The sequence below is a fragment of the Ambystoma mexicanum genome, chromosome 8 (genome assembly GCF_040938575.1).
Source record: "Ambystoma mexicanum isolate Mex_15411 chromosome 8, UKY_AmexF1_1, whole genome shotgun sequence".
Taxonomy (NCBI): Eukaryota; Metazoa; Chordata; class Amphibia; order Caudata; family Ambystomatidae; genus Ambystoma; species Ambystoma mexicanum.
In genome coordinates, this window is record NC_090929.1 from 1,236,950,024 (window position 1) to 1,236,974,438 (window position 24,415).

The 24,415-nt window shown below is 49.2% G+C and overlaps 1 protein-coding gene across 6 annotated transcripts in view; it reads right to left on the reverse strand.

Annotated features, from left to right (window-relative positions):
• The window catches only part of PLCE1 (phospholipase C epsilon 1), a 3,624,599-nt gene that overhangs the window by 2,097,647 nt on the left and 1,502,537 nt on the right, over window positions 1-24,415 (reverse strand). For all 6 annotated transcript variants that reach the window (XM_069611343.1, XM_069611341.1, XM_069611340.1 and 3 more), the window contains one exon: window positions 5,863-6,008. In XM_069611343.1, the coding sequence (XP_069467444.1) occupies window positions 5,863-6,008 (146 nt within the window). The remainder of the gene's footprint in view (window positions 1-5,862; window positions 6,009-24,415) is intronic.

Consider the following 24,415-nt stretch of genomic DNA (forward strand, 5'->3'; position numbering starts at 1 on the left):
TAATAAGGTGCTATCACCTACACCTTGTCCTAAACAGCAGACTAGTATGATGAATTACTCCACACAAAACCCTTTACTGGCAGAGAATACGTGGAATGGTTTGCACCATATGGTTACACCGGCAGGCTCTAACCACTTTCCTCCACTTTGCACAATTGTGGCCAACAGAAACGTGCAGTTCTTTTAATGTCCGCACTCAAGGAGTTAACCCTCCTCTCCTTGCAGTTAATGTAGTGCAGACACACCCACCAATGAATATGAAGCCTTCGGCTCGCTTCCTCATGTAGTGGGCGGAGCCGAACTGCGTGACACCCGTAGTCTATTAGCGCCTTCCCGGCTATGAAGAGCGCAGGGCTGTGCTCCCTCCCAGGGTCCACCTCTCACCTGCTCTGCTCTTCAGTCCCCTTTTTTTACTGCAAGGCGTCAGCCGCACCCTCCCTCAAGCCGCACTCGACCTCCTCCGGGAGCGCGGCTCGGCAGGATCTTCTGCGTATGAACAGCGGCCGCTAAGCCGAGGCACGGCTGCACTCCCCGCCGTGTGCCGCGCTCGACCTCCTCCGGGAGCGCGGCTCGGCCGGTCACTGAAAGCGAAGGTAGCGCTGGCCCAGCAGACACCAATCACGCCGGGGGCCGTGCTCGACCACGTCCGGGAGCGCAGCCCGGACAACCAGCTGAGGCACCTGATGATGTTTACGGCTTGGCAAGGCGCGTGGGTCAGGTTTGAAGATCCTCGTCGCCAGTGTAATAACGTAGAACAACAGGTAAGTGGAAGTTACGTTTATTCTTCAAACCCGTACACCGTAAACCACCATCACCTCCCAGCTCCTTCCTTTCAAAACCCAACCGCCGCCCCGAGCGTGGAACTAATCAACATTCCACGCGCCTGGAACCTTTGACAACAGCTCGCGGAGGCGCGAGCAACTACTACACAGTGGCAGCTAGATGGCCCGACTACCCTAGCGAACTGCCCGAAACACCTATATTAGCCTACATAGCTAACTCAGGCGACAGCAGGCACATTTTATCCACATTATATAAAATGCCATTAGACAAGATGCTCATCTTCCCCACCCCCGAAGGCACGGACCCGCTGGCCCGGGAAACTAGAAATGGAACTCACTGACACCCAATGGGCTCACATGTGCACACATACCAGGAGGGTCTCCTCCTGCAGAGCACCCCTGCCCCAGATGCTACAGCGCAGCTGTAGACCACCTACACATGTTCTGGGGGTGCCCTCTGCTGTACACCTTCAGGAATAGTGTCATCAATGTGCTGTTGAAAGGTGACTGGCACCCCTCTGGAGAAACACCCGCTTGGGGCACTATTTGGAATATGGTCCAATACACTGAGTAAAGTCAATAGGTCCTTTGTCAATGTGGGATGCATGATTGCTAAGAGAGCGATACTCCTTCATTGGAAACACATAAATCCCCCCACAGAGAATGAATGGGTGAAAGCGCTGACCTGGGCTCAAGAGTACGAGGAACATTATGCCCATACACTGCCAACGGCTGCTAGACCCCGAGACATCTGGGGCGATATCCGCTCCTACCTGGCCTGTGAGGAAGTGAGGGAGTGAAAATACTAACGATTGGTTCCCCCCGCCTCATAGTTCACTGAATTTGCCAGGCCTTTTATGTAATGTAAATTGCAAAGATGCTAATGTTGTTGATGCCTGTTGTTGTTTATGCTATACTGTACTCCCTGATGTACCTGTAAGTTGCCAAATTAAATAAAAGTTTTTTTTTAAAGAAAAGAAAATGGCAGGCCCTTTAGGAAATAAATTACTTTTCCAAAAGAGAATCCCACATACCAAGCCAACCAAGCGAGAAGTCTATGACCGCGGCAAATAACACAAATCAGTATCAGAACAGAGGCAACTGTGGGAGGCTGGCTGAGAATATACTCTCATGAATGGCGCACTTAATAGAGGATATCTGAGTCTGCAAGCAGGTAACAACAAGATATGTCAAAAGAGTTCCCATATCTTTGGATAAGGAACTATTTTAGACACAACCCAGAGAACAAAGTGTGATAAGTATGATAAAACTGCATTTCAAGCAATGATATAAAACCTTATTATCAAGGAAGTCATCAAAAAAATTCCCATAAACAAAGATGGAAAGGCATACTCTCAACAGAATGTATGGTTGCTAAGACATTGGGGGATATGGGTTCCCTGATCCTGACGCTGCTGAGCTGGATCTAGGACATAGTTCAAAATGGAAACACTCAGAATGCCACATAGCTAATGGAGAAACATATATTCATGATGGCTATGGGTATATAAGATGCGTGCCATCCTATTCTGATAGACCACTGCCAGAAGCAGTATCTTGGGCTCGCAGTACTAGAATTAAAGTACCAGCACAGTAAAGTCCTGAAGTCAGCCCATTGGATTTTTACAAAAAGTGGTGGCATGGCTACACCTTGGTGGAAAAAAAAGCCTATCAATCATAGATGACTGGCTTATTCTGGCATCATCTCTGGATCAAGCAATCTTCAAGATGATGAAATTATGCAACCTAGGTCTTGATTTGGGGTTCCTTATATATTTGAAAAAGTCTAGTCCGGTTCCTACGCAGACAATGGATTTAATCTGAGTGAGTTTTGACACAAATGCTGGTAGCGTCCTCCTAACCCTCATGAGGACAACAAAGCTCAGGACAAGACCACAGACACTGGACACAATGCAAACATTTGAGTGCAAGATAGTGGCTGCAAGTAAAAGGAGACATGGCACTAACAGTGCTCCTAGTACACTGGTCCATATTGCAAATGAAGTCACAGCTGACATATATTTTTGACAACTAGTTTCCACAATCCGAACCATTTGAAGCAATTACTTCAGGATCCCAGAATATAAAAAAGACCAATTGCAGTTGTGACTGGGAAAAGGAAAAAGGTTTTGTTGCTAAGGCCCAGGATTTCCAGAGGTGGTCACCATGAATACCAGCGTCAGGAGTTTGGGAGCTACCTGAAGACAACAAACGAGACAGGGGAGATTATCAAAACCAGAGATAGGGATAGATCATCCAAATTGAGAGGACTCCAGGTCTTCCTTCTAAGTTTTAAGACATTTGATCCAGTACTGAGATCCAAAAATGTAGTGCTCCAAACAGACAACATCATTGCCAAAGCTTATGTGAATCCTCAGAAAGGGAACATGATCCAGAACCTTGGCTCAGATTGCAGGACAGAGGTACACCTGCGCAGAAGGCCACATAGAAACTCTGAAAGTGACACACATTCAAGACGTCCTGATGTGGGAAGGGATTGCTTCAGCAAAGTGTTCCCTATATCCATGAAAATGTGTTTTTCCAGGCATGCATTCAATGTAATCTGCCTCTCTCTGGAAGAACCACACATGGACATATTTGTGAACCAAGACAATGGGCCTCATTACGGGTGAGCCGGTCTGGTGGAAATGCCACAATAAATGCTGGAATGACCGGCTCTGGTATTTTTACTGGACCGGCTCACTCCGAGTCTGCCGGTAGGGGCAGCGAACTACCGGCAGGCCTGATCTGCCAGGTGTTCAGGCCCCTACCAGCAGAGAAATGACTGAATCACTGCACCATTCACAAAGGTGCCACTGATTCAGTAGTTACAATCTCATGGAGTCTTACTGCAGTTGCCGGCCCCAATAATATCCCAGTGACACCGAGATATCGGGCACCGGTAACCCGCCGACAGTACAGGCGGGTTACCGGCAAACTTGTAATGAGGCCCAATGTGTTGCTTCCAGTGCTCTGTTCCAGAACACTGATCCATTGGCACTGGGAAGATGCATTAACATTGAATGGGCCTAAGACTCTGGTTTATGAATTCATGGCATTCCTCCTCAAGGGGGATTGAAAAGATCCAGACTTCCAGTACATAAGTGATATTGTGATATTGGTGGTTCCATTTGGACTGAGAAGGCATTGGTGCCTGATGATGCATGAATTGGCAGCGGCTTCAGTTATGAGGCTGCAGTGACCCCTTCCCCTCTTAGAGCTCTGCAGGTATCTAAGCAGGTATTAGTTCAGATGAGTATAATGCAAAGGTTATTGAGAGATTGTGTCTCCAACAACTAGAGTAGTCTCTAAAACTGGAGAGGTTGTACAAATCTCGCACAGACCACCACGTTTATGGCTTACTCCCATTCATGTGAGAAGGATAAAATCCACTGAACTTCAACCCTCTTAAAATACTGGATTTTTTACTTGGTGAATTTAATAAAGGTTTGGCAGTGGCTATTCTTAAAATGTGTAGTGGGCAGCGGTTTAAATCATTTCGGCAGCCATGGGTTGGATTTTTGGTACTAGTGGGCTTAGTTTCAAGATTGTTAAAGGATTGTATTCTTTTGAATCCCTCTAAAAGGCTATGGTCCCCCATAGTATCTTCACCTGGTTTTCAACTCTCTACTAGGGCCTGCCTTCAAACCCCTGGAAGGTTGTGATATGGATTTGCTCTCCAATAAAACATGCTTTTAGGTGTCAGTGTCTTGTATTACGAGGCTGAACCGCTTCATCATTTGAATCCCCTAATTAAAAGAGGTTACCTGATGCCTTGTATAAAGCCAGTGACGGGATTCTTGACAAAGGTTTGTTCATCTTTAAACCTGGGTCAAGAAATCATTTTGCCATGTCTAAGGCCCTAAAATCAGGGGGAGTATGCACAAGAAAATTGTTCATTGGCTGTAAAAAGAGAAGGACTTGGTTATTTGTTAAGTACAGAATCAATAAAGAAATGTGACAGTCTGTGGCCTTTGGAAAAAGTCATAAAGGTAGAAAACCCGCTGGTGAGCGGTTGGAATTGAAAGTGTATTGCTGAGGCTTACAAGTTGGCTAGTGCCTCTCCCAATAAATATGCATAATCAAGGAAATATGTGGTGGCTATTGGGCCCAGGCCCTTGTGCGTCGATGATTGATATCTGCTGAGAAGCTACATGGGCTTTGCAGTCAACATTCATTCACAGCTATAAGTTTCAAGTGGGTATGTTACTCGAAGAAAAAGTGGGGTTATGTCTGTTTAAGGAACTGTGTTGTGTTTGTCTGACCTCATTTGGGGTTGGTCCCTGTAGCTTACATATGTTTTTTTCTCACACTGATAGCAAGGGTGAGGGAGGAGAAAAGGAGTAATGCCAAGTATACAAAAACGTAATCCACATTAAGATGGTGTCCTTCCTCATTGCCTTAATCACTCCTTCCCCCAACCAAACCACGAACATAAAGTGCCAGGTGCGTATTAACAATCTCTAAATAATGAACACTCGACTGTCTATGATAAACTGATCATCCACTTTCAGAGCAATTGTTACATGAATTATATTCCACTTATTTCGAGCATGCTCTGCTGTTACACAACCCCCTGGTCAGTACTTCTCTGTACAGATGTCTAGGTCAGGTGATGCTGTGTGGAATGGCCTAATTTCCAAACATGGAGTCAAGCTAAATTGGCAAACTTAAGGAAGCATAAAAAAGTCTAAGAACAGTGGCATGAAATATGAATAACCCGACTTTGCCAGCATCAGCAGTTAGCTCAAGCTTGTGACTAAGGATAAGAATATTTGTTTGATAAAACATGCAGTTAAATGTGCGGAAATAGTTGGAAACAATGATATACAGAGTCTGTATTGTCAATAAAAAAGTAAGTAACACGTCAAAAAAGTGAGATTTCTTTGCATGAATTCACTTCACTGCTAGAATTCTTCCAACGTATAGATGCTGACATGAGTTATCACTGTAAAGGCATGCGAGCCAGACATGCGTGAAATGCTGTGCTATATTCAAGAAAAAGTCCAATCTCACTTGAACTATGCAACAGAACAGTGCAGCCAGCACGCATTCAAAGTTTTGATCATTTCAGGAGTACCTGAGTCCTGCCAGGAATTCCATCACAGCGTTGTAGTTGCCTTTGTTCCAGCAGCATTTTGCCACATGTACCAAGTGTGAAAAGACTTCACGCTTTTCTTCCATTGAGCCAGCCGTCAGAATCAGCCAGGTTACCCAGGAGCTAACCTTCGAGAAAACAACATGGAAAAGAAAAATGATTGGCTGACAAAAAACATGAATATGATTTTTAAATTACAAATAACGCCGCAGGGACATTTTCAGAGCATAGCACTAGGGCACATATTCTGAAATCTATTCGGGCATCTATAGTGTCAATATCAAATAGTTTAACGATGAAAAGCATCCAAGTCATTAAATCAATATAAACGATTACATAGAAAAAGAAGTATATTAGAAAGAGGTGTGTTGTGGCACAAGACCGAATTTATATTTTAAACAGCGAGTTGGGACTTCATCACTCACAGACTAATCTACAGAAGTCTTCAACGCTCTGCCACTCTATCACTGTACTCGTCGAGGCTTTACAAACGCTGCAAAAAATGTATAATAAAAAAAGGTCAAACAAAAAAAAACTGTTCCAGGGCCTTCACAACGTGTCTGTAATGGGGCCTCAGGACAAGCCTCTGCCTCTGCAGTGCAGGTTCACAAAAACAGCGATGAGAGCACACCACTTTTTCTCCTCCTGTACACTTACGGGGTAATTCATAGAATCCAGCGCACAAGTGGCGCACGCGGCTGGCGCCAGCCGCGTGCGCCAAAATCCATTTCCGTGCACAGCGTATTCATGGATTTTAACATCCATTACCAGTCGTGACGCAGAGTGGCGCAGCGACCCTGCAGCAACACCAGTTACGCCCCCAACCCCTCCCCGTGCACCTTGTACAGCGCACAAATCCCGTACATGGCGCACAGGCCCCCAACCACGAAAACGCCTGTAAAACTCCCCGCGCACTCCTCCAAATACACGTACCCCGCTGCGCGGGGAGTTTCACATGCGATTGGCCGTGTGCGAGTGGGGTACGTGTATTACTGGGGTACGCGGGAAGATTCACACACGATTGGGCCTGTGCGAGCGGGGTACGTGTATTACTGGGGTGCGCAGGAAGTTTCACACGCGATTGGCCCTGTACGAGCGGGGTACGTGTATTTCGGGGGTACGCGGGAAGATTCACACGTGATTGGCCCTGTGCGAGCGGGTTACGTGTATTACTGGGGTGCGCAGGGAGTTCCACACGCGATTGGCCCTGTGCGAGCGGTGTATGTGTATTACTGGTGTGCGCAGGGAGTTTCACACGCGATTGGGCCTGTGCGAGCGGGGTACGTGTATTTCGGGGGTGCACGGGAAGTTACACACGCGATTGGCCCTGTGCGAGCAGGGTACGTGTATTTCGGGGGTACGCGGGAAGTTTCACACGCGATTGGCCCTGCTTGAGTGGGGTACGTGTATTTCGGGGGTACGCGGGAAGTTTCACACGCGATTGGCCCTGTGCGAGCAGGGGACGTGTATTACTGGGGTGCGCGGGAAGTTTCACACGCGATTTAGATGTCAGAGTGGGGTACGTGTATCCAGTGGGGTGCGCGTGGAGTCCCACACGTGAATTGGCAGTGTGGGTCCTCCCAGGTGTACCCTCTACCCCCTCCACGGCCCCTGCAGGCAACCTACACCACAGGGGACTACCCTGCACCCCTGGTCATGTCCCACAGGCAGCCCATCCACCATGGGCATTCCCCCCAGCCAGCCCACATGTCACTTTCCACTAGTGATCACCAACTCATGTGCCCCAGCACCCCCACCCACCCAACATTGACGGGCACCTGCCAGCAGGCCCTGACTCATGTCCCCCAGCACCTTCACCCCCCAGCAGTGACGGGCACCTGCCAGCAGGCCCGACTCATGTCCCCCAGCACCACCACCCCCCAGCAGTGAGGGGCACCTGCCAGCAGGCCCCGACTCATGTCCCTCAGCACCCCCACCCACTCAGCATTCGCGGGCACCTGTCAGCAGGCCCCGACTCATGTCCCCCAGGACCCCCACCCACCAGCAGTGAGGGGCACCTGCCAGCAGGCCCCGACTCATGTTCCCCAGCACCCCCACCCACCAAGCATTGACGGGCACCTGCCAGCAGGCCCGACTCATGTCCCCCAGCACCCCCACCCCCCAGCAGTGAGGGGCACCTGCCAGTAGGCCCCGACTCATGTCCCCCAGTGCCCCCACCCACCCAGCATTGACGAACACCTGCCAGCAGGCCCCGACCCATGTCCCCCTGCACCCCCACCTCCCAGCAGTGAGGGGCACCTGCCAGCAGGCCCCGACTCATGTCCCAACAAACAACATGTCCTAACAAAACAGACCCATGTCCCTAAAGCCAACCCTAATCCCCTTTGCCCCCCAATCCAAGCATGCAACCATCCACAGAACCCACTTCCAAATTACCCATGCCATGATAGTCTAAATGAACCACCATGCCCATGCAGGAATGCACAACGTAGCCACACAGTGGCAACACGTAACTGAGGAAATGTTCAATGAGACACGCACAAAACCAATGACAGAACACAACACCAATTCAGAAGTTATAAATAAAAAATGTATTAAAAACATAATGAACTGACTTGGAGGAATAGTAAAATAAAAATCAATGTACAATGTAAAATCAATGTACAATGACTGATTTAGAAAAAAAATATTGGAAATCCAATGAAGTAAAAAAAAAGAAAAATCATGTACAATAAAAAAGTGGTCCATTGTCAATGTCCATAATAAAAACATAATCCAAATACAAAATAACCAGTTGATCCATGGGAATATAGAAAAAGAAAGTATGTACAAGTCTGCAACTATATACAATGTAAGTCCAAATGGTCCATGATCCACAAACAAAAGGAAACCTACAAAAAAGTCCTATGAAGAAAAAACTATATACACACGAAGTGGAGCAATGTCCATTAATTCCAAATTAAAAGAAAAACAAAGGAAACCTAACACTATCTAACTATATACAATGGTGGCGGGCAAGTCCTGCGGCTCACTCTGTGATGGCCAGGGCATCATCGAACTCCATGTCGATGTCCCGGAGGCGGGACTCTGCCCTGGCCCCGAGGTCTCGCAGGGATGCACTCATGGCCTGTTCCAACTTCCTGCGAGTTGCCTCGAGGCACTCTGCCTGCCTCAACGCCAGACGCATGGAGAACTCCGCCCTGACCATGGTGAGCCGCGCCTCTTCCGCCCGCTGACGCTCCGCATCTATACGCTGGCCCAACCGCAGCCACACCCATTTTAGGGTCCTCCTGCCCTCTGGCCGATGCCTGCCCCTCTGATGTCGTTGGCCCCGAGCCATCATTGCTCCCACCTAGAGCCTGCTGCTGTTGCTGCTGTCCATGTGCCCTGTCCGATGCCTGCACATCCTCCATCTGCTGGTCTCCAGTTGTTGGGGTGTCCACCCCTGCTGGACCGCCGACTCCCGACTGTGGCAGGGATGGGATCTCCATCAAGCTGGCTGTGTTGGTCAGGCCAGGTCCACAGGGGGCCCTGGTGGAATCTGGGCCGGAAGACGGCAGGGAGAACGACTGGCGCATAGTCTTCACAGAGGAGGAGAGGTCCACCAGAGTGCGCGACACATGTAGGAACCCACTGACCAGGGCCCCTCCCAACAGTGCCACGTCGTGACGCTGCTGTTCGTGATGGTGTGCGTGCTCCGCCCAGGAAGCACGCACGTCATCACGAATGTCAGGCATGCGCAACGCAACACCAACCAGGACGGAGCCCATACGGTTGTGGGACCCCCTCGTCCGCAGGAAGTGGAGAGGCAGATGACGTGGCACTCCCCCCTACTTGCGGACGGGCCTGGGACGGGGCATCCCTGCTGGTGCATGGTGGTGCAGTCACAAGACAAGGACAGTGACATGCACAGGCCCCTCCGCGGTGACCTGTGCTGCCTCCTCACCCTGGCCCTGGACTGCACCACTTGCACCAGTGGTACTACCCCCACCAGGCCCCATGTGCGGCTCAGTAACGGGCTCCTCCTCCTCTGTGGAGACCACCAACCTGGATGTCTCTGCACCGTCTTCCGCCATTGGAAGCCCCTGTGGGCCCTTCCGCTACAGCTGTAGTGGCAGACGCGGCACCAGCCCCCTTGCTCCCGGATGATGGCAATTCCTGGGAGGGTGGCTGGGCCTTGCGTCACCGCCCGGTGGAGGCATCCCGCCGCTTGGCTCTGCAGCGCTGTCTCCGCCCTCTTCTTCACTTGACGCTGCGTAGAGGGAGACATAGAACACAAGCATCAGGGTACAGTACAATATTCCCCTAGACAGGAAGCAATAACACATGAGTGGCACTGTCAAATGTCACTTCCATCCTGTCCCTCCACAACACATGGGTGAATGCACGCAACACACATGCAGAAACAGTCCCAGCGCCTGCAATCAATATCAGCATCCATGTACAAGGACCTCTGTTAACCAAAATGTTGACTTCAAACTCACATGCCAACAAAGAAAAAGTTGTCCCCTTTCCCATTATATAGATTATCGAATGCCCTCCTTACGTTGGTGGGGGCATAAACTAGTTCCTGCCTTGTCCCTGTCTGAATCTTCACTAGGTCTTGGACAAAGGGACTACTGAGAAACTTGCAACATTCCTCTGCGCTGGTCACGGTCTATGTCTGTTTCTACAGTTTGTACTATGCCTCTATTAATTCAGGCCCTGTACGTACCAAACTGGAAACAAATTACCATATACAAACAAGTGTATTGAAAAAATAATAATTTATATGGAACAGGTGTGTGGTGAAATACTGACAAATTCACAGTGACACATATATACAGTGTTCAAACAAAAACCAAATATAACCATGTTTCACTTTACATATTCAGTGCCAAAAATTTGGTATACAAAGTAGAGCGAAGCATACATTCAGCTTTAGTGGTTTTTAAAAGACATATTCCTCGTGACATACAATCGCACTAAACAATTATAGAGCATATCCGGGATGTTATAGGTGCTGTGAGGAACAGTTTCCTCTACGATTAGTCATTTGAGAGGGATTTTGTTGACAGGTCTCTCATTTTAAATGCTCAGAATAATTATTTTTTGAAAAGAGGTCTAGGTCTTTGGACTTAAGGGATATCTCGAATTTTGATCTTCAAACTCACATGCATCATGGCTCACACTGATCCCATGCACACACATCACCGGAGGGTCATGCATCATGGCTTGTACACCACAGACACAGTGGATAGACACAGTGGATACAACATTGACGGCACTGCATGAGTGAATCTACACATCATCACGGACATGTGTCAGGCATCCATGGCGTTTCAAAGTCACACACACACACACACACACGTGCACCATACATTTACATGACAGCAGCAACCATCCCTCACACCCCTCCATGTCCAAGAACAGAGCCTGGCATGCTTTCATGTGTGCATTCCGCATAAAGCTCCCATGTTGCATTGGAACACAGGCACCATCCATGTGGTTCACACATTACTGGTCTCACATGCATGACCATGATGTCCCTGCACACACACACATCCATACATGGCCTATGTCACACATACAGGTAAGTATCAGACTACCAGCACACTGCAACATGCCCGGTCTCACACAGCAATGCTTGGCCACTCACCGCTCAACTCCAGACGGGTCTGTCTCCGAAGGATCTGGGCGTGGAGCGCTGGTCCTATGCGTTCCAGGACCCTCATCTGGATGTCGCTCATGCTGACCCGGCCCCCCTCCGCGAGGCGCCGGGCCTTGTAGAGGGTCCTGGACCTGAAGTCCTCCCAGCGCTTCCGGACGTGCTTGATGTTGCGGGTTGCCACCCCCTCAGCATTGATGGCAACCACTACGTCCTACCAGATCCTCTCCCATCCTTCCTTGTTGGCGCGTGATGTTCCAAAGAGTGCATCATAATGCCCCAGGACATGCCCCACCAGGACACCAACTTCGTTCTCACTGAAGCTGATGGCCCTCTGCCTCTCTGGCGTGGGTGGGCAACTGGGTGCTGGGGCTGGGCTGTGGAGCGATGGTATCCCAGTCGGGAGTCTTCTATTCCAGTAGGGGTGGACACAGCAACTGGACTCCTGCAGATGGCTGACGTGCAGGCACCAAATATCAGGGCACGTGGGTAGCAGGCAGGCACACAGCAGCAGATAGCTGGTGGGAGCGTGCTCGGGGCTCTTGGGACAGGAAAATGGCCTTTTGGGCAGGAGCGTGGTCTTCCGTGTGTTTTCGCGTGGCCAGCTTGATACGGAGTGATTTGGCACGTGAAGAAATTGCACGTCAGTGTGTATTTCGAGGAAAGGTCCTTAGCGCGTAAGCACGTCTGTGACGTAGCGCGCACAGGCGTTTCCCTCATGACGTGGGCATAGTGGTTTAGCGCGCGCGTGAAAAAACTGCACGTCTGCGTGTGAATGCGTGTAATCCGAGGAATGGGGCTATGCGCGACGAGCGCGGGCATTTCCCTCAGCACAGGTTAAATGTGAGCGGGGCCAGCAGTTTGCTGTATGTGCCTTTCATGGAGACCGACGTGTGTTGCTACTTCATGTTGTTTTGCGCGGCATTACAACTTCACAGCGGATCAAGGACGTATCTCTTCTTTTGGCGGGGGTATTGGCTACGCGTGTTTTTCATTATCACGCTAGTCAGACGGTGAGTCGTGCACGCAATTTTTCCCACTGCGGGTGCCCCTGTGTATCGCACCCGTTTTCGAGGTCATAGTAGCCTGCGTGTCCCACGCGTACGCGTTTTTCGTGTCACTGGGTGCCATCGCATATTGCGGGAGGTTGATTCCACGCAAGTAGGCTGCAGGGTTGCGTGCACGGTTTTACTGCAGCTTTGGGGTACCTGAGCGTTGCGTGACCCGTCACTACATCCCTGGGGTCACATAGAGCCTTGCAGGTGCAGGGGGGCTGTTAACATCTTACATCCCACCCCCTTTACCCCAATTGCCCAGGACAATTGTGGTGTACACCTCCCTTTGGCACTCCTCCATCTGTGCCGGCACTACTCCATCTGTGCCATGGTTGGGAGGCCACTAAAGGTGAGGGGCGCCTCAGCTGGGCGTCCTCCTCGTGGCGGGTGTGGTCAGGGACGTGGCCGGGGTGACCAGGGAGTAGGGGGACTCCAGGGTGTCCAGGGTGGCCGCAGAGGGGGAAGAGGAAGGGGTGCGCCATGAGCAGGATGTTGTGCCATGTGTCGGTGCAGTCATGCCACCACCCCCTGTGGTTCCGGGAGATGCAGCTTCTGCATCTGGCACTGGCGCCCGTGTGACCTGGCAGTCTGTTTCATCGACTGCCACGGGCCCAAGGGTAGTGGTAGCTGCAGGTGCAGCTGTGGACACCACCACCCAGGCTCAGGGTCTGCCAGCGCAGGCTGCGTTGGCACTTGAAGAGCCCTTGGAAGATTTCCAACAGGCCAGGAGGGAAACCGTGGGTGCACGCAGGGCTGTCCTGACCAAGACACATGTCCCTGGGGCAGTAATGTCATCTGCTGCCACAAACAGCTGGGTGTTGGCAAGTGCAGGGGCAGATGCAGCCAACAACACCCCGGTTGTGAGTCTGCCAACCAGGACGGTCGCGGTCAATGACCCTGCCACAGCGGATGTTGCTGCGCAGGGTCCATTAGAGGGCACCCAGCTGCCACTGACGCAAGTCAGGCCTTTGGTCGTCCCTCCACCTGCCACTCCCTTGGCTCAATCCACCGGTGCTACTGGCCACAGTGATCAGGGCGGCATTTGCCAGCCAGGGTCTGCGCCACAATCCAAGAGGAGGAAGGTTACACCTGCAGCACAGGCTGGGACCCCACACACAGCCACGACCTCCTGCATGTCGAGGAAGAAGCCTTTCTGCAACCAGGAACTGGACTTCCTCGTGGACTACGTGCGGGACCACAGCCGTGACATGCTAGTGGGTCCTAATTGTCATACTACGGCTGCCCACCGTGATACCCGCTGGAAGCAAGTTGTGGAACATGTGAGTGCATCCGGCCATGAGGTGCGCATGGCGCAAGTGTGCAAAAAGCATTGAAATGACCTCAAACGCAGCGCTAAGGCTAAGCGTGCCTCAAATTACAACTTGACTCTGGTGACTGGCAGTGGGCCCGCACCTGAGGAGGAAGACCTCACTCCGCATGAATCACTCTTTGCAGAGTTCATACCATCTGAATCGGTCCAGTGATTGTTGCTGCGTGTTTGTTGAGGACATGTGTTTTACTTGTGTGATGTGTTGTGCATGACTGTCACTACATGTCACGTGTACATGGTTCTGATGTGCAAGTAATGCAATGCTTCCCTGATGCATGTCTGCTCTGCTGGATGGTGGACATGTGGAGCAGACGGGGACTGTCCGCATCACCACTATTGCATCCTACTCAAATGCTGGTCACCAGGATGCCCCTCCAGTACATGTTCCAGCTCACTGGCCCTTCTGCATGTAGCGTGGGGTGACCTTTCTCTCACCCCAGGGACAATGTCATAGCATGACTGACGTGCATGTGTCCTCTGCCTGCATGTGGGTACTCCATGTAGGCATGCTCCCTTGCCTGCCCCTCCACCCCCCCTCTACACCCCAATGCCACCTTAGCACTGGTATGCTTCAATTTTGCCGTTGAGTACTTCCCTGTTCATGCGTCCTGTGTACATGCTAACTTCCAGCAGCCAATCTGCCAGACATATGCTGTGTGGTACATCCTTTGTACTTGATGCAGGGTGTCTCACTTGGACTGTGCAGAGGTCAGATGCCCCGCAGGCCCATTCATGCTCCATCTGTATTCCACTCATGCCCCTATGTGTCCTTGACTGGATGATCATTGTAGTACGAGTCCAGGGGGACCTATATTGCATGGCATTTCATCAGCCTTCCCAGGTCCACTGTGGCTCAGTCCTGTGTCGCAGACATGTTTAGGGTGTGACAGTCTATGTGGGTCACAGGCCTCAGCCTGTTTAATGGCCAATGACTCTGTCCAACTGGTGTAGTGTCCTCTTCACACGTGGGTGTACTCTGGAGGTTTCATCATGTGTCCTGCTTAGTGTCCCATCATTTGCTGTGTTGTCACTTGACTCACATGATGCAGTTGATGCTAGTTTACACTGTCTGTCAATACACAGGTCTATGGTCAGCATTTTGATACCATGCTAGGCATCCCTGCATTTGCCCTTGGGGGGAGGGGTGGTTTGCTTGTAGCCATGCTAGCCATTGAATGCACATTGCACGTGATGTCTGAAGTTGACCTTGCACTGCCTTCACATTTTCAGATACACATCATGAAGCACTTGTACATGTAGACAGTGAGTAACGTACAAATTTGCTGCACTGCATCAACCCACTTCTGTGCAAAATGACACCATTCTACATGCCTAATCACAGAAGCAGTGTCAAGTTGACCCAGCATGCATGGCAGGTTCTCTTTTGTGTGTGACATGTCTGCTTGATGTGTTTGGCGTCTGGGTGATGTCTGTGTGTGTTGTGTGCTTCTAACATGTGTAGTGACCTTTTTTCTCTCTACTTTTCAGATGATGATGCAATGGGGCCAGAGGATGGTGTTGTCATGCCAGGCACAGGGTTGTCATCACAACAGCAACCCGGCACAAGTGGGGGTCGTGGGGTTGTAGGCCACGAAAACCCACATGTGCTACAGTCCATCTTGTCTCTGGCTGGCAATGAGTCCAGCCCTGATGACCACTCTGACGTCCATGTCGAGTTGGAAGAGCATCAGGTCCATATGTCAGGGGTGAGTGATTCTGATGTGGGCACTCCCCTGTCCGCGACACCTGCACTGAGGGGTCAGACAGTCTTAGAACCTCCGCCTGTGGTGGATCGGGACGCAGGGTCACCCTCCACACCAGTCACTGATGTGCCTGGGCCATCACATCGACGGGGGCAAGTAGTCGTGCAGCCGCGGGCGGTGCCAACACAACGAGAACACCCAGTCCTTGGGTCCTGCAGGGGTCAAGCCCAGCAACGCGGTCGCCACGCGCAACCGCTATATACTGAGTGGGAGCAAGACATGACTGCCAATTCTGAACGCCAGGGGGCAGCAATGGAGAACATCCCTGTGAGCATGGAGCGTGTGGCCCAATCCGTGCTCCCCCCTGATAGGCAGGTGCTTCTCCAGCAGCAGGCGGCACGGTCCATGGCCCGCTCGCTCAGGCTGGGCATGGCGGCCTCAGACAGGGCACGCCAGGCTGAGATGGTGTCTTTGCGTCGAGCAATTGCTGCTCACGCAGAGGCACACATGAAGGCCCTGAGGGAGGAGTATGCTTCCCTCAGATCCACTCTGGGTGTCCTTATGATGTCCCAGAGGGAGCGGGCAGAGGAGAGGTTTGCGCAGCTTGAGCGTACCATCTTGGCTGAGCTACATGCTTGCCGGAAGGTGCAACAGTTGTCCAGCCAGGCCTTGCAGGAGGAACTCTGTGTTACATGTGTTACCTTGCAAGAGGAAGCACGTGTATCACGTGAGGTCCTGCATGCAGACCTACGTGTGATCGCCGCACAGACCCAGGCTCACCCGTCCGGCAGGCTTGCTGCCGACGAGGGGCAAGCTGCGGCTAGGCGTGGTCAGGCCACATCCTCCTTTCCAGGAAGAGCCAGACTCGGACGACAATCTATCTCCCACATAGGTCGGGCTGTGCAGGCGTTGAGCCCATGGAGGTTTTTTTTCCCTCAACATCATCGCATGTGGGTGTTGAGCAGCACCCTGTTCCCCCCCCCCCCCCGGGTCGTATGTGGCCATTTTTGATTTTTCTTTTAGTTTAGTTAGTTAAGTTTCTATTTGATAGTTAGTTTAATTAGGTAATGTAGGTTTTTCATAGTTAGTGTAATTAGTTAATATAGTTTAAAATTGCTTGTCTATTGTGCTTTCATGCGACGGTGTGGTGCTTTGTGGCTTTTGAAAGCATCCACTGTCTGTTCCAGCTGGGCCCTTCAAACTTGTCTTGTGTATGTGTTTGCAACTTGGGGTCCTTGACTCACATATGCCACTCCTGCTTCCCTTATCCATGGGCTCGCAAGGATGGTTCGGTGTAACAGTCTATTACACAAGGGCTTTGGACTGTCATATCTGTGGCATGTCAGCTGCTGTCCAACTTGTGTTAACACCCCTAGTGGGGATGATAGGGGTGTTATTGACCACTGTTCTTCTTTCGCTAGATGGGGGGTTTCATGATTCATGTGAACATTCATTGCTATGCATTGTGTAGTATGTTTCTTATCTTTACTGTACATGTGCTTGTTGCAATTCATGCCGTAGATAGTGTGTTCCACACTTTGCCTGTGAAAGATGGACTGATGGTGTGATTTCTGATGCGCGTCTCTGACATGGTCCAGTCATGAAATGCCTGAAGAGACAGACACAGATGAATTTAAAGCATTAATCATGTGTTTCATGCCCTTTCTGCAGGGAGATGAGCCTCCAGACCACCTTTGCCAGCAGACATGGGCCATTGGATGTCTGGAAGCTGGACACGTTTGGTGGCGCCGACATGCGCATGTGTGCGCAAGCAGAGGCACAGGGATTGCGCTCATACATCCGAAAACAGCTGACGTGTTTCAAGGGACTCCAGGCAAGGTGAGCAGCACAGGGGGGCCACAACACAGCAAACCTTCCACCAGGTCAGTTGCACATGCATGGTTGGTCGCAGCACTGATGGTGAGCTTGGACAAATATCGGTGTTGAAGCGCACAATACAGCTGAGATGTGTTGGTGGACTAATGGCTAGTTGATGGGAAAGTTGTCTGGGGCACCTGCAGGGGCAGTGGCACATACCCTCCGGTCCACCATGGTCCATTGAGGCACTTGTATTAGCCATGCAGCGTTCCGAGACATGGAAAGAAGCAGCTCACAGGGACAGACAGCAAGGGACAGACTTGTGTGCAGTGCATTTCATTTCCATGTAGAATTTGACACATGCACTACCTACTTTATTTCGGTCATGGTGGAACACGACTTGTTCTGAAGTCATACCTTGATATATGCGTCTGGCTGCTTACCCAGGGAACATTGCATGTTGTGTGAATCGTGACACATTGGTCTTCCATTTGCCACGCACCCACCGGCGCCTGACTTACTGCATTACCTGTGTATAAACCATCACAGGGGTAATGTTACATATGGGTATGAAGCATCCACACCAGATTGTTTGTTTGTAGAGTAGTTTGTTATTTTGGGGCATATATGGTGGTGTGTTTGTGTGTTATGGGCCCGCACAGATTAGTAACTATGGCTCTCTTTGCAGCATTGAACTGCTCCTGTTACCGGACCTGAGAGTGCACAGGCAAGAGGCCAGCACTCACCCCAGAGATAAGTTTCTCTTTATTTTCTATTTGAGTAATTTGTTCCGTTACTATGTTCAGGATGATCAAGTTTGGTGTTCTTGTGTATGTGTTAATGTGAGTAGTACAGTTTTGTGCATTTCCTACTTTCCTGTGTCAATCCTACTCCCCTCCCCTGCCCCGCATTCCAGTTATCGAGTATAGCAATGCCTGTCCCGACTGCATATCCCTGACCCTCCTTCCCCATCAGGGTCTCAGAGGCCTGTGTGAGTTTGTTCTTGCAGGCACCCAGACCACGGTGGAGGTGGTTGGTTCGTGCCACTCCTGCGCCTGTACACGGGAGCTGTGACAGTACACATCAGTTCGTGGTGCATCATTTTGTGTTATGTACCACACATGGTACACATCCTGTTGTCACATTGTTTTACTGTGCTACCTTGGTTGTTACGTCATTGTGGTAGTACTTGGGCTTTGTGACATACTGCTACTTCAAGTCATCTACTGGAGGCTCTTCTGGTTTGTTTTGCTGCCTGCAGGCTTTTTGCTTGGCTTCTGTGTTGGCCTGCTTTGAGTTCTCTTTGATGTAGTGTTTTTGCAAGTCAAGGTGGCCTCTGAGGTTGCTGGACGCTTTTTGCACACAAGGTGGGAGATGGTGACAAAGGGGAAGGGTGATCCTGTGGCCAGGTGAAATTCAAGGATGAAGGCTACATAAACCAGGTGCAGTTGTTCAGTGGGTCATGGTGATTTGGGAGGGAGGGGGGGTGTTTTGTTGTTGACAGTTGCCTTACCCTACAGTGTGATGCGCACCCTGACATTGTAATTGCGGTATCCTATGTACATGATGTATTCTGCTGATCAATGCCTGTTCATGTGTTGTGTTTACCTTTCAGGTGTGAGGGAACAGTTGTGGCTTGACATGCTGGGGTATACACATGGTGAATGTTCACATGTGATGTGTAGAGGAAACTGATGGTCACTTGATTGCACATGCATATACTGAGTGCATGTCCCTACTTATCCACACACTCGCACTATGATCCACTACATGTACAACCACCCTTCCATGTCCACATGTACACTTTGTTTGCCTTCTGGTGCCCACTGTGTCCCTGCAGCACATGATCTATGACCAATTGTGGATCCTGTACATGCGTTATTTGCTTTTTGATGTAGTTTGTCACTTAGATGTGATGCTCAGGGTGTGTGTCACACACAATGGCTGTTCACTATGCTGTGCGCTGAGCAGTGTGTTGCAGGAGGTGGACACGGCACACAGAAGCTGCAGTGTTGATTTTGCAATGCACACTGTGCATGTAGACAGGCATTCATTGTTATGTTACAACTACAACTGTGGAATGCATTTGGGTATGACTTCTTTTGGGTGGGAGGTTGTTGGTCAGTCATTTCATTTGATTCCATGTCAGGCATCATTGTCTGATGCCACTTTACATTTTTCACATGTCAATGTGTACCTTATTGGTACTGTGTTGGTGCATAGCTATTGCTTGCCATGTCATGTTGTGGTTTGGGAGGGTTTGGGTGACATACCAGTGATAGTCATGGCCTGTTGTGACCTTGCATGTGTGCCTTTTGGTCACACAGGCTTGCTTATGTTTAAGTAGCTAGGGATGCACACAATGTGGCACTTCCATGGCAACATTCTCAGGGTGGTAAGGTTGTGACAGTTGACTGTCTCTTTGTCATCATCGATTGTCAACTGGTATGTGCCAGGCCTGTGTGCACTCCGCAGGGGTGGGAATTTAGGTGAAAAATGTGGCCACAAGCTGGGTCCGGGCTTCCTCGCCACGTGCCCTGTCCCCTCCCATGGGCAGCGCCTGTGCCTGTGGTTGGGGATGTGGGGGCACCACCATGTCCACTGGTACGCCCTGCCGTGTTGCAAAATTGTGCAGGACACATACTGCCACAATGATCCTGCACACTACTGGGGGTGCATAGAGTAGCTGCCCGCCAGAGCGGTCAAGGGAGCGGAAGCGTGACTTGAGCACTCCGAATGTGCGCTCCACTATGGCCCTGGTTGCAATATGGGGCGCGTTGTATCTTACCTGGGGTGGTGTGGTGGGGTTCCGGATTGGAGTCATCATGTGGTTGCTCAGAGGGTAGGCACTGTCCCCTAGAGAGGTGATGATGGTTGTGATTATTGGGGTTTGTGTCTTTGTGTATGTGTGTGACATGCATGCATGTGCACAGGCATTTGTGATTACCTAGGATACATGTGTCACCATGCTGCCCGGCTCAGGGCGGACATTCTGTATATGAAACTGTCATTGGTGGAGCCAGGGTAGTTTGCATAGACAGAGGTGATGATTCCCTTTGCATCGCATACCACCTGCACGTTGATGGAATGCCAGAGCTTGTGGTTTCGGTAGATGTGCTCAGTGGCCCTAGGTGGACGTAGGGCCACATGGGTGCAATCTACGGCACCAAGCACTTTGGGGAAGTGTGCCACCCTGTAAAAGTCCTGGACAACGGCCTGCCTTTCAGCGGGTGTTCTGGGCATGTACATGTGCCTGCGGACTGAGGGGCACGCTGTCATGATTGCCAAGACCTGGGTAGGCAGCGTGACTGCGCGGCCTGTGAGACCCCCCCCCCCCACTATGGCAGTAGTCCGCTGAAATGATCCAGTGGCCAAAAAATGCAGGACACTGAGCACCTTCTCCAAGGGGCTCAATGCTTGGGAGCAGAGGGTGGGGGATGTAAGGTCATCTTCCCACTTCCTGACCAAAAGTACAACAATAATAATAATACCACTCATCAATCACAAATGTATACTTTAAAGCAATATGAAAACAACCAATCATTAATTCAGTTCTAGCATTCTCGTCAATTGCATTCTTCCTAATGGCTAAAGGGTAGCTGGGCTGAATAACAATTTAAACCCTATTTCTAAAACCTTTGAATTAAAAATGCCATTATTAAAACGGATTCTAAAAATGGTATCTCTGAAAGTATTATAGAGATTATAAAAAAATAAATAAATGTACAGTTGTTTCAATGTCCTCCTTATTACACAGGCAATTGTGGAAGCAGGTAGTCTAAACTGCGTTAGTAGTCCACTGTGCTTATAATGTGGTATAAAGTCTAAATAATTGCCTATAACCCATAGTCAATAAAAAAGGCAAATACCTACTAACTGTGGTTTTCCCACAACACAAACCTCCGATCGCAGCAGTGTATCTTTAAAATAAACCTTTCAACCATGACTTTGATCTTGACAAGTTGTTATATATGCAAGTCTAGGGTATGCAAAGATGACAGGAGGCCAGTTGATTGGAAATCGTTCTTTATTAGGGGGGCCAGTAAGACACAGGTAAGGAATCACAGTTAGACAAATATAGGACAGAGATACCAGGCATCCAAATCCAGGGGAAAGACAGCAGACTCTGACTAACTGACACACAAGGAACAGTCAGGAAAGGACACACTGGGAACATTCTAGGAGACCATGCAGCAACCAGGCACTCAAGGTTTCATCCATCCACACACGGACAGGGAATGCAGGATGTGACATGTAACCAGGGTGATTTTTCAATATAAAAATTCGATATCTTTTCCTTACTAAGGCACTTGATAATAAGATCAGCTTTCTCATTTTACCAAGCCATAAAAAAAAATCAAAGATGCAAGGGCAATCAAGTCAGCGATGTATGTAAGACCAAGCTCAGTATTTGTGACGAAAGCTGCAGTAAAAGCTGGGATCACCACTGTCTCAAAGGCAAAAGCATTTTGCAGCGGTTGTAACAGTAATGCGTAATTAAAACGCCAGTGGCTCCATAAAGACACACCGCAAGGCTTTTTGTCCTACACAACAATTATACGACTGACGCTATGGTTTTCCATATGTTTAGGAAACATATAAATGCCATTATTTATTTGCTTCATCATGCATGCTTGTTTTTTAACACTAACATCCTAGGTTAAATTACTTTTATACCAGAGACGCAGACAATCAAAGCTATGGCAACCGTGTGTCTGATGATCAGTACTTATAGGCCTACATATTATTCAGCAGTTGGAAATAACCATCTAATTGGATTTCGAACTATTCACCATCAGCACCTTGCCCTTCATATAATCTGTATATCCATTAACAGCCAACAAGATTCTGGAAAGAGGAACTGCATCATCAGCATCATTTAACATGGTTATTTTGTATTTTAATAGCAAGGAACAACATCCATTAACCGCTGCAACTCTTCACAGAGTGAATTCGTATATATGTTGAATAGGGTTAGAGCCAAGACGCAGTGCTGGTATAACCCCCTTTACAAAAGGAAAAAAACTATTTCAGCTTGGCTTCAGAGCCAAATTTAACACACGAGCTGGAGTCCATATGTAGCTCAATATGGCCTGCCAAAAGATTATTTTCCTAAACCCATTCGCAAGAAAAGCATGTGAACCGGGACAGCTGACCCAGCCCTTTAAGACGAGGTAGCAATACCTTGAGATGAATGGGGATGCAGAAGTTACTCAAACATCAATAATCAAAATGACTCAGGAAGTTGGCAAAGTTGACTGTTTAATTATCAATGATCTAAAACAGGGAGTACAACGGATATCAATGGACGTCTCACAGCATGTCTCTCAATACATTTTACAAAAAACATCATACCCATAGTAAAAACTCGTCATTGATGACGTTAAACTACGTATTCACTAACGTCATCCTACGTGGCAAACTACAAAAACCTAATGGCAAATGTGATGGGCTTAGAGGGTACATTTAGGTATACGTTCCATAATAGTCTAAGAAAGTGATAGGCTCCTTACATCAGGTGGGACTGCTAAACCCAACCTTCAAAAAAGTCACTATGAACGTCACTAAATACACAACGTCCTATTGGTTATACAAACTATAGGGATTTTAATCATGCGGCCCACTACAATTGGCCGGCACGCTTACATTCGTCAGTACTTTTCCACCCACGTGAGCAGCACGCAAGGTGGACTTGCAGGTGCTGGTGAGCTGGTCATAACCATAGCTTTCCACCAATTAGCATATGATCTATCATCACCTCACTGGTCAGCACGTCATTTAAGCCTTTGAACTTGGCCTTGGAAATGTTCTTTGCTCTGGAGAATACAGGGGAGTAGAGGCACGCTCTGCCTCTCTGCGTAGGTGTTGTTTGTCATGTTTGTCCAGTTCCATCCTTTCACGTGACTGAAGACCACAAATTTGAGCTCGGGTGCATTTAAAATACTACTATTAAATGAAACTCTGACGTCTTTCTTGTTTTCGTCCATGCCTTCTGAACAGGGGTTTAATTCGTTGTTTTTTAACCGCGACACACTGGAAAAGGCCTTCCTTCTCTGGTCCAGCTCTACTATAACACATTGTGGAAACACCCATTCTTTACTTACTCCTATATATGTATACGTTGGCGCATGCCGCAATCTATTCACTACATAGCTAGCCTCAGGAATACTTCATCTGCTTGCGTTTCCTTGCATCTGTACACGTATAAAATGACTTAATATCTTCATTGTTTCTGTAGCATAAGTTTCTTCATCTCGAGCCCGAGATGTCACTTATCTTTGATACTTTCTTGATGCCTTATAGACTATAGTCACTTCTCTTGTCTCTGGATCTCTTCCATGTACATTAGTATGGATTTGTGTGACGTTAGCAATCTGCTCGTTCATTCATTGGCCCTGCTTCTTCTGGGATTTCATTCAAATGGCCATCATACTGTCTCGTATGTAGGTATGGCTTTCTCAATGGGAACCTTGCCTCCAGGATTCTCCTTGGTAACAGTATTTTCACTGGTACTGCACATGTTTCACACTCTGGCTCCCATCATATAGGCAATGTGGGTGAGATGCTTGAGGTGGGTGTACTTGGCTCCTTCTGTACACTCCCTCCTCTGGGCGTTTCATCGACCACTCTCCCATCATTCTTCACATCTAGACATCCTTGTCTCCAGAAATGCTTCTTTGGGACCAAAATCTTGATTACTCCTTTCATATGAATGGCATCAAAAGCTTCTATTGACTTGGCTGAGAAATAATTCTCTCTCTTCATTCTACTTATCAGTTCCACAGATCTCTTCTTCCTCAGGTGAGCATCTGCTTTTGGAAAGCTGTCAATGTTTAGGTCACTTTTAGAATCACCAACGCTGGAAAGGAACATTTACTATGGAACATCGTCCTCCCCAGTCCTTGGGCAGCTTCATGTAAGCTCTGGATCCACACACCCAGTACTGATCCATGACCACTGCTGTCCCAATGTTCATCCCTTGGGACTCAAAGATTCCACCACAGATCTAATTTTCTCTGAC